At 37.8% G+C, this 11,192-nt stretch overlaps 1 protein-coding gene across 1 annotated transcript; it reads right to left on the reverse strand.

Annotated features, from left to right (window-relative positions):
* Positions 1 to 2,530: 2,530 nt before the first annotated feature.
* Positions 2,531 to 7,635, reverse strand: eif4ebp3l (eukaryotic translation initiation factor 4E binding protein 3, like). Its single transcript, XM_041990601.1, has 3 exons — positions 7,242 to 7,635; positions 5,572 to 5,748; positions 2,531 to 3,116 (listed from the first exon to the last, which is right to left on the reverse strand). The coding sequence occupies exons 1-3, from the start codon at positions 7,372 to 7,374 to the stop codon at positions 3,088 to 3,090; spliced, it is 339 nt and encodes a 112-aa protein (XP_041846535.1). The 5' UTR covers positions 7,375 to 7,635; the 3' UTR covers positions 2,531 to 3,087.
* Positions 7,636 to 11,192: the final 3,557 nt, after the last annotated feature.

Here is an 11,192-nt window from a genome sequence, read left to right on the forward strand (position 1 = left end):
AGATGTATTAGGGGGGGGGGGGACATTGAGGGTCTGTGTATTTTAACACATGGACTCAATTTTGAGGAACATTCACAGTTTCATTTTTCTACAAGTAGACAAGAAATCCCCCCTGAAACCACGATAGGACCATGCAATGTTCGTCATAGTCACTTAGCACCTGTTTTTTTTCTCACATGCACTTGTTCTCACATTCTTGTTAAAAACAACCACGTGCACACAAACTGTAGGCAGATTAGAGTGACTTTTGGTAAAGTCTTATCTTTTAAGCATTGACGCCATGAGCAGAGTATTTTTTTTTGAACATGCTAGCTGCAAATCTCAAAGCCTGTTACTCTGCATATTCTCAAAATAACTGCAAAGGACCAAATACTTCATCTGGTTGTCAGTCTTATTATAAAGCAAGAGTAAATAAATCAAGTCAAAGGCCAGTTGTTAGCTTTAATGTAATTGGAGGTGGTTGCCAATGAGGCCTGGAAGACTCGGACACCACAACAGCTGCAGACTGACCTATATCACAAAGTTATGCATGACTCAGAGAACTGCTTATCTATTCTCCCTGCTGTCAAGGTGTACCTTGACGTTAGCAGTGTCTTAAAACTCTAAACTGCAGACTCATCAGAACTGAAACAAACATTTATGCAATAAATACTAAATAAATCCAAAGCTGCATGGTTGAAATAGTTGCCTGGTCAAAGACTAGCACTCCACACCCACTCTTGATAATGTTTTCACTATGTCTGGCTTGTGAGCTCCAGCTGCCCACATTCTTAAAGACTGGTCTTTCCCCTGCAGTCAGTCCACATAATCCACAGATATGAAACAAGCACGCAGACACATCATTGACCTCTGCAGATACAGTTAGAATACACTGTCTGCAGCAAATGGTGCTGCATAGTCTTAATGTTCTCAAGGTGCATCAGAGAATGTTAATCATTTAATAGAATAGAATAGAATAGAATAGAATAGAATAGAATAGAAATACTTTATTAATCCCTTTGGAGAGTCCTCAGGGAAATTTGGGTACCAGCAGCAATACAACACCAATATGTCTCGTGTTAGATGTGTATGAGAAATATTTGAGTGAAATCTGTTAATGGGGTTTAAAACTGCACCTCCTATCAAGATAAATCGGACTTTGTGTCCACGTCTTTGGACTAATACTAATAATTTAGCTAAAACAACTGCTTGACTGCATTATCAAAGTTTAAAGCAAAGTTTCTCCAAACTGCCGCACACCGACCATGAATTTGCACTATAAAAACTCTTTAATGCTTTATCAAGTTTCACAGGATGAAATTTAAAGTGGTAAAACACTTATAATCACATTCAACTGTATAAAAAAAAAAAAAATTTAAGTACTTTTTTGGTATGAAACTTCTTCTGCTTGGCTTAAGTGGAATCAACATATAAAATGAAAATGGTTCATCTCACATATTTGCAGCAAAGTGGAACTCAGTAGTTTCCTTAAAACTGTGAGATGTAGTTCACCCCAATCACATACATGCACATACTCAAACACACTCTCCGTGTTCTCTTGTCCTGTACAAGAATGCAGGACTTTTCACAGAAACCTCTACTTTTCCTGTGGGCAAACTTAATCCACATTGAGTGGACACTCAGCTAAACATGTAAATTTATTTAGCAGCAGAAATTAACAGGTGATACCTCTAGAGGCCCGGGAACTCCTCTTAGATCATGAAAATGAAATAGAGGATATGTTTGAAGGTAAAGACCATCTTGGGGCAGCAGTTGATCAGGTGGTAGAGCGGCTAGTCAGACAACTGGGAAAATGGTGATTCAAATTCCACCTAATCTCAATCTGATGTGTCCTTGAGCAAAACATTTCACCCACTAAACTTTTCCTACAGCGTCATCAATATTGGTGTTTGAAAGTTTGGTGAAGAGGCCATTGGTGTGAGTTGATGGCCATGTTTCTGTCGGTCTGCAGCTGAAGCTACACCAGTAAGTTTATCACTTGATTAGCTTGATTAATTAATTCAATGTAGGATACCCTCAAAAACTATAAATTTGAGCCATTATTATAGACCAGGGCTACTCAATTCGGTCCTACGAGGGCCGCAATCCAGCAGGTTTTCCATGTATCCCTGCACCAACACACCTGAGTCAAATTAATGAGTCATTGTGTAGAACCTGATTGGCTGTTAGAGCCACTTAATTTGACTCAGGTGTGTTGGTGCAGGGATACATGGAAAACCTGCTGGATTGCGGCCCTCGTAGGACCGAATTGAGTAGCCCTGTTATAGACTGATGATTTGATAAAGAACCAAAGAGGAAATAAACACAACAGGAAGATTAAGTGTTTTAATTAAAACCCAGAAGGGTGCAATGACCGACTTCTAGTTCTAATGTGTTCAGTGTGTGATGTAATCAAACTGGATGCACCAAAGGTATCTAGTTCAGCTCTTCAGGACACTGAACCTTCTTGATAAGATAAAAGGCCAATAACATTATGTTACTGATATAAATTGTTGTGCTTTAACCATTGCTCAAAACAAAGAGTCACATGTGTTGACAAATCCCAGCCTTTATTTGAAATTTTCACATATCATCACTCCTTTCATACAAAACAAAGAGCTGATTTTTTTTTTAGGCCTCTGACATCTATCAGGAGGCACTTGTTTGCAAAGAAAGTTAGCCTTCCTTTCCAGCGGGGAAAAAAAGAAGAAAAGTGTTGGCATGTATTGAAAAATCTTTTTATACATCTTTTAATGTAATCACCTTCCCCAACTTAAAAAATAGGCTACATAGTACAAGTTTCTTATTTACAAAAGATAAAAAAAATCAAAATTATTTTTCCTTTTCAATCCTGCTGTAGCTCTAAGTGAGCAACCAAATCAACCTAATATAGTCAATACCATTGCATTGTCCAACACACCATTTTTTTTAATAGGGTAGGAAAAAACCCTACATTTCCCAGATTTTTTTTTTTTTTTTTTTTTTGGCTGGTTCCTAAAAAAATAAAAATAAAAAAAGGGAAAGCTTTAAACTCAATGCTTTACAGTCATTAATGACCTTTTATAGGCATTTAAACCAATAACTCTCCACAGGAGGTAACACTGGAGCTCAGATGTCCATCTCAAACTGGCTGTCATCTGTTGAAAAAAAAAAAAAGAGAGACAGAAAAGCAGATTAGATTTAAAAAAAAAAAAAAAAAAAAAAAAAAAAAAAAAAGGAATCCAGACAGGTAGACCTTGCTCCCCAAACACAAACACACCTTAACGCAGTGGTTCTCAAACTTTTTGAGTCCCCAAGAGAACATACGTTTGTGTTCGCGACCCCCACACAATGACTGAGGAATTTATTGTGTGATGTAGCAAACGGGTCATCTTGCAGCCATCCTCTAAATATAAGCCTGGAAAACTGTCAGAATCTTCATAAATAAGAAAGATAAAGTGGTTTTTGGTGGTTCAACGCTGTGACAAAGTACCTACATGCCTAAAATCAGCTTCTCTCACAGAGATAATGTCAAATTCAGATTAATATGACTTGTGTACTAACTTTGTTTATGCGGTAATGTGTTCAAATTAAGATGCTAAAAAAGATGGGCCAATGCAGTCCCATGTTTCTTTAGTGGCACAGAATAAATGGAAAAATATTCACAAATTCACGCACATTATAATCATCACCATCATAATGCCATTTTAATTGTATAGCCCTTTCCAACAACAGTCAGGTGGCCAAAGTGCTTTAGAAAAGATAAAATATCTTTAAAGCTAACCACACAAAAGCATATTCTTGGCAGTTTGCAGTCTGCCAAGAATAAGAAGGATTTAACCAAATTTAAGAAATCTAATTGCAAACTATCTCTAAATAAGCTAATCACAATTCAGAAAAGTCAGTATTGTGACTAACACGGCTAATTAACTTGACATATTTATGCTCAGCTAAAATTTGACAACACTATATAAATTAAAACAAAGTTGTGGTAATAAGCTACTAGCCTAGTTTCAAAATACTCGGCATCCTTAAGAGGTTGCAGCCTTTAAAAGACACATTAGCAGCTAACGCCAAGACCGCAGGCGGGGCCATGATCAAAAACAGGAAGTGATGTCACCACGCATGTACGTCCTTTGAAATAAATCTGATAGTCATTTAAAGTAACATTTCTACTAGAACAGGTTTGTACTTTGTTCTTTTATTAAAAAAGTAAACAGATGCATGTTTACATCTCATTTGCATGACTGCATGTCATAGCTGCTCTGCGTGTCCACCACCAGTGATGCCACAGATTACTTGAAAAAGTAATCTGACCACTGATTACTGATTACTTCTTTAAAAAGTAATCTAGTTACTTTACTGATTACTAAGGTTTAGAAGTAACTAAGTTAGATTACTAGTTACTTTATTAGTTAAAACCCCCCAAACAAAAAAATGACAATCGATTTTTTTTCGCATATACTTTACTGAAAGTGCATTAGTTACGAATGGTGACTTTACAATGTTTTGCAACTTGTAACTTAATTGTTTTTCACCTTCTATGAACATAGTCAGTCTCTTATTAACTTTGTAAATCATTCAGTGCTTCTTCCCTACCATCATAAGTAAATACATGAGTTCATGTCACGTTCTCCGATAACCGGACTTTAACGTCCACCTCAGTTCCAGAGGCAGCTTGCAAGTTTTGAAAATTACGGGGGAAAAAAAAACGAAAAAAAAAAAAAAAAAAAAAAGCATAAGACAAATCTGCATTATGTTTTACGTTTACACATGAGAAAATAATGAAATAGTAACGGACTTATTAAAAAAAAAAATCAATTCGGTTTGGAATAGGTTCTGATGAGGGAAGTGGAGAGGCGGACCTCCCATCATGCACCAGGGTAATAAGTTTCTATATCATATTTTTTTCTAAAGTCATGTGCAGTGAATGATTTGTGTTTGTCGATTTAAAAAAGGTCAAGTTTCAGCGAAGAAAGGTAACTGCATGCTTACGAGTACATAAAATTTCTGTACCACCGTTAATGAGAAGGTGTGTTGAGTTAGATAAATACACTTTCGTCCACGGCGCTTGATTTCAAATCATATGTGAAAGGAGTGGGGAGTGCCGAAGTAACGCAGGACGAATATGAAGAGTAACGGTAATTTGATTACATTGTAGGACATCCTAACGCGTTAGATTATATTTTGTTAAAATATGTAGTCAGATTACTGTAACGCGTTACTTTGTAACGCGTTACTGGCATCTCTGTCCACCACAGTGAGCGCGTACATTTAGAAACATGCGCACACACACACACAGATGATTCCATTTCTGTCAGAGGACAGAGCGCACGCCTCGGAAAACACGTCAACCCGCTGAAAATCAGACAAAAATATGAGTTTTCTAAAGGCAGGTGAAGATGGAAGCATCTAGCTCCAGTGAGGAGCAGATGGAGGATTTCTCCTGCTACGGTGTTACGCCGATAGCGTCACGGTCGTCATGGGAACGCGCACAGCTGAACAATATTAAACCAAAACAGACTGCTGTGAATCGAATCAATTCAGGAAATTAGTGATGATACCCAACCCTAATTACAAAGATTTGGAATTTGCAGATAAGTAAATATTTACCTGCAATATCTTTCTCTTCCTCCTCTGCCTCCTCCTTAAGGTCCTGCAGTTTCCCCATGGGGTGTGTGGCCGGTACCGTTACCCCGGGGATCTGGGGCAGGCAACATGGAGGGGTCCGGGCAAGAGGAGAGTTTCGACAATCCAAGAGAAACTTCCTGTCGTAGATGATGCGGGTACCTGTTTAATGGAGAAATTGAAAAATTGGGGTGTTGCATGTAGTAAAACAACCCTTAATTTTCCCTGTCTTAGAAGCTTGAGATTATCCTGACTGGAAGAATGCGCCGACCTTGCTTTGTACTTTTTTACCCTTAAAAAGATCCAGATGATTTATTGTCTATACCACCCCTACAGTTTAGACATGTCTTTTGGCTGTCAATTCAATGTAACCCAATCCTTAAAAAAAAAATTAAAAATAAAGTCATAAATGAATTACTGTGAAAAGTAAAATCAGGACACAACTTAGGAGTGGTCTGTTGCTCATATTATTCTCAACTGGAGTTTGAACCGTTACACTCAGTACCAGTTCAGCCCAACTTCAAGGAAAAACATGTTATGTAACAACCGCGTTATACAGTTCATCCCGGACAAAGGATGTCACCCTCCAATAAACAGAAGAGGGGCGGGTAAAGGGGGGTGGCATGTAATGCATAGGGGCAAGCAATGCATTGCAAGGTAGGGTTACCATGTGGAACAGTTTTGCAAAAAAAAAAAAAAAAATGTAGGTGGGGGCAACACTCTGACACCAGTCTGTCAAAACTGTGTTGCAGCTTCTTGCACAATATCGTGTTTACCTTTTGCCATCAACTTCTGCTACACAATGAAAAAAGAAATGTTCACATTCCCCACACATTAAACATTTTATCTCCCTCCCCCCTTTTTTAAAATTGTACAGAATGTTCTTTACTGTTCCCCAAACTCAAGAGTGCAGCAGGGATAGGACAGCCTCCAACTCCACCATGATGCACAGGCCAATCACATTGCTGTACTGTCAGCTAGACACATACACCCTCTCCATGTCACGAGTTAGAAAGCTCCTGTTGTCTCCAGACAATGTTTTTAATGTCTTATCAGACCTTAATGTATGAGGGGGGGACTTGTTTTTAATCTGCTATAAACGAGGAAAAAATCTAAGTACATCAATCCAATAATTTAAAAGATATGATCATTGTGTCATAGCTAATGTTTGCTATTTAAAAACTCGTTATAACAAAAAGTAAACACTTGTATGAAAGGTACAGATCTGCTTCTTAGTGTGCAAGAACTTTGCATGTTCAAAGAGAACATGTTGACAACATAAGGAGTAGAAACAACCCTAACTGTATACAGACAAGGTATTTTAATCACCCTGTCGTTGAATTGTGCTATACAAATAAACTTGCCTTACCTTTTTACCCGGCTTTTATCCATTGTTGGTCTTTAAAGTGGTTAGTCAGACGTATTGGGTCAAGTATAATAACACTACGTCACGCTGTTATGTATGTGTTGCATGTTGCACTGTTTACGGTTTATAGTATGAGCCTTTTATTAAAGATATGAAAATTTTAACGTAAGAAAAAATCAGTTATAAGTAAACCAACTTTTTGTGGTTTATTTTCGATTTTAAATTTTAAAAAGTCTTTAAAACTGTTTACAGTGACAACGCTGCAGTCAAAATAGTTCCGTCTTCTTACCTCCAGGTGTGGTGGAGAAGAGGGTCCCTCCGGGTGTCTGGCTGTAACAGTCTGGGAGCTGGGACCAGTCCTTCAGGGTGAGGACCTTGGTCGGAATTGGGCAGCTTTTGACTTGCTTTGGACCAGTCGACATGCTAGCTTTGAGGTGGCTGCTACAAAGTGAAGTTCGAAAACTCCTCTTCAGTTTTCCACTCGGACAGACTACTTCAAAGTTTGCAGCTAAGTGCTGTTAAAGTAACTTTTAAGCAACTTAAATTTTAATGTCAGCGTCAAAACAAAGTCGGAATTTAAAGCCAATCCGTGTCCGTCGTTACCGACAGCTTCCAAGTGCCACCATGTGCTGTATTTGTAGCACACGCAGCTGCATCAGCCACCCGTGATGTTTTTGTGCAGCAGCGCTGTGACACGTGGGGCAATGGCTATATGTTGCGAATGTTTTCTTTGTTAAGGCGGGCCGCGGGGGCGGTGATAACATAAAATGACCGTGATGACAAGTGCAAACGATTAAACCTCCAGCTTTTATTTTAGACGAAATTAAAAAAAATATATTTGAAAACTGATAATTACACCCAAAAACGTGAAGAGGCACTTTAAATTAACTCAATTTCACACAAATTTTAATAAAATTGTGTGGTGCAATTTGTGTGAAATTGCATCACACAAATCGAGGGTTCCCTGTGGAATGTCCATGAGTAAATAGAAAGATGAAGTTATACCTTTAAGTTTAACTTAAATGAGACTCACAGGTAAACTTTGCATTAATGACAGTATAAGTAAAGCCAAAAAGAGGTTGATGAAACTGAAATGTAAGGTTTCTCTGGCTCAAAAACAAACGCTTCTCCAACTTGATAACACTGCCCCCTATATGCATTATTGGCTGGAACAAGGAGTGCACGTTTGTCACGCAGAGCTCATCACAGTTATTTCTGATACATTACAGCAAGATATACAGGATATATATATATATATATGTGTGTGTGTGTGTGTGTGTGTGTGTGTGTGTGTGTGTGTGTGTGTGTGTGTGTGTGTGTGTGTGTTAAACAAAAAATCCTATAAAGTATTTATAGCATTTAGGAATTGCAAATTGTTATTTTATGTAATTTGCTGAGAATCCTTTGCAGTGTGGAACCCATAAACATAACCAAACACTGGGTTTCCTCCTTTATTAGTCTTTGCTCCACCTTTACTGCAGCTGATTTCAGTTGCTGTTTGCTTGTGGGTCTTTCTGCCCACACCCTCTCTGAAATTCATGTTCAGTCGGGTTGAGATCTGATGTCTGACTCAGCCATGACAGAATATTTCACCTCTTTGCCTTAAAAACCTTCTGGGTTGCTTTCCACAGTATGTTTTGGGCTGTGTACTGTGCCATGACATCCAATCAACTCTGCTGAATTAGGAGAAAGTAAATCCCTTTAACTTCAGATTTCATCTGCTTCTGTCTGCTGTCACATCATCAATAAACACCAGTGACCCAGAGGCTTCTCCTTCTTCTTCCTATCATTCTGGTACAGGTTGATCTTATCTGTCCACAGAATGCTTTTCCAGAACCGAGCTGGCTTGTCAAAATGGTTTTTGGTCAGGTCTAATCTGGAATTTCTATTCTTGAAGCTCGGCAAGGCAAATTTATTTGTATAGCACATTTCATGTGCAAGACGATTCACAGTGTGTTACATAAAACATTAAAAGCATTACAGCAGGGTGCAGGGAGCAATAACAAGTGCATTAAAAACAAACATTTAAAAAAATAAAAGAAATTAAATAAAACCAGAAAGAAAAGGCTAATATAAAATAGATAAAACACAAGAAATGAAGTTCCAGTCTGGGGAATTTAACAGTTGTTTTGATAACAGGCAGCAGGCGGATTAAAGGTTTCCACCTTGTGGTGAACCCCCTGTATTTGCCCTCACGGAGTCTTCTCATGTCTTCTCTTGGGTGGATATTGTGAAGAGGTTTTTCATCACCATGGAAAGGATCCTGCAAACATCCACCTCTGCTGCCCTCAACGGACATCCAGGCCTTTTTGAGTTCCCAAGCAGTGTGTTTTATTTCTCTCAGAATATGCCGAACTGTTGGTTTAGTCATTCCTAAAATTTCAACTCTCTCTCTGACTGAGAGCTCCTTTGACCGTATGTTGTGGATTCACAGCAACAGATTACAAATGCAAGTGCCACACCTGAAATTATCTCCAGACCTTTAACCTGCTTGATTGATGAGGCAAATTGTCCATGAAGTACATGAAACAGCTTTGTAGTTAACTGTCCAATTATTTTTGGTCTCATAAAAAAGAGGCTGCTACATATTAAAGAGCTGTAATTCCTAAATTTTTCCTCCAGTTTGGATGTGGATACCTGAAAATTAAAGCTAAGTCTGCACTTTACGCCCATGTTGTTTAAATAACTTTTTCTTGAACATGTTTTTGTGAACAGCTAAAATAACAAAACTTCTGTCAGTGTCCAAATATATATGGACCTAACTGTATATAAATATATATACAGACACTTTTCTTTGATAAAGTTAGCATTTTATTAAATTAATTATTTATTTGTCTATTTATTTTTGCCCTTTTGTAAACCCCTGTTCTGTTTAAAACGGTGTGGGATGGACACAGTATGTATAGGCAAGACAAGGTAACACATCGATTTTGTTGTGTTAATCAGTGTTACAAGTCCGTAGATAGTCATGAGTAACGCACCACACAGAGAGGGATTAACTCTTCAGGACATTTCATTTCCTTTCTCACAAGAAGTTCTCCAGCCCGTAACGTCTGCCCATGACGTTCTATAAGTCAGCTCATATCCTTGCACCCAGAAAAAATAGTTAACAAGTAATACTAATAATAAAGAATAAGTAAATCAATGCACATTTATCAAATCAACATTGCCAAAACTGGGGGAAAACAAATCATGTTATATTTGTACAGCACAACTGTTTTACATTAAACATTAAAAGCATTAAAGATGGTGCAAGGAAAGCATTAAAAAGCAGTTAAAGGCAGCAATAAACAGCAAAAATCACAATAAAAATCATAATAAAAATCCTAAATTAAAATGATTAAAAACAAGATAAGTTAAAAGTTACCGCACAGATTTCATGCAAAGGTACATTAAAAAAGAAATGTTTTTAACCTAGATTTAAAAGCATCTATGGTGAAAGTTTAATCTCCGCTGGCAGTTTGTTCCACTTGTTTGCAGCATAACAGCTAAATGCTGCTTCTCCATGTTTAGTCTGGACTCTGGTCTGGACTAGTTGACCAGAGTCTTTGGATCTAAGAGCTCTGCTAGGTTTATATTCTCTGAACATATCACAGATGTATTCTGGGCCTAAACCGTTCTGGGATTTGTAAAGATTCAGAAAGGTGATGTGTTCAGATATCGTAGCCCTGGTTAAAACTCTAGCAGCAGCATTCTGGATGAGCTGCAGATGTTTAATGATCTTTTTAGGAAGTCCTGTTAAAAGACCATTACAGTAATCCAGCCTACTGGAGATGAATGAATGGATGAGTTTCTCTTGGTCTTTCTGGGAGACTAAACTTTTAATTCTGTTGATGTTTCTGAGCTGGTAAAAAGCTTCTTAGTGAAGCTTTGATTTGGCTGCTGAAAGTCGAGTTTGAGTCTATCAACACTCCAAGGTTACAAACTTGGTTGGTGAGTCAGAGTTTTCAGGTGTTTACTGATGCTGACCCTCTTCTCTTTGCTACCAAACAGACACGCATACATTATAACTCCAAATAAAGTTGAGCATTTAAGAGGGAAAACTAAGTTTTGGAAACATTAACATATGTTTTGTTTTTTTAATAAAATAAATTAGATAAATATTATTAGATTATTATGTTGCATCAGATCACATTCAGTTTCGTCCTGGTTTCCTGTCTTCCAGTAAAGAAGTGCTATTGTTTCTGACCACTTGAGGGCAACATTGATATGAATACTTTGAGGCCAATATTTTATTTAG

This window comes from Melanotaenia boesemani, chromosome 7 (assembly GCF_017639745.1).
Source record: "Melanotaenia boesemani isolate fMelBoe1 chromosome 7, fMelBoe1.pri, whole genome shotgun sequence".
Classification (NCBI taxonomy): Eukaryota; Metazoa; Chordata; class Actinopteri; order Atheriniformes; family Melanotaeniidae; genus Melanotaenia; species Melanotaenia boesemani.

What these genes read in the sequence shown, in the direction of transcription:
- eif4ebp3l (XM_041990601.1), bottom strand. Translation starts at nt 7,374, where the DNA reads ATGTCGACTGGTCCAAAGCAAGTCAAAAGCTGCCCAATTCCGACCAAG. An exon ending in CTTCTCCACCACACCTGGAG is followed by an intron (nt 5,749 to 7,241) that starts GTAAGAAGACGG and finishes TCCATTAAACAG; the next exon opens with GTACCCGCATCATCTACGAC. An exon ending in GGAAGAGAAAGATATTGCAG is followed by an intron (nt 3,117 to 5,571) that starts GTAAATATTTAC and finishes TTTTTTCAACAG; the next exon opens with ATGACAGCCAGTTTGAGATG.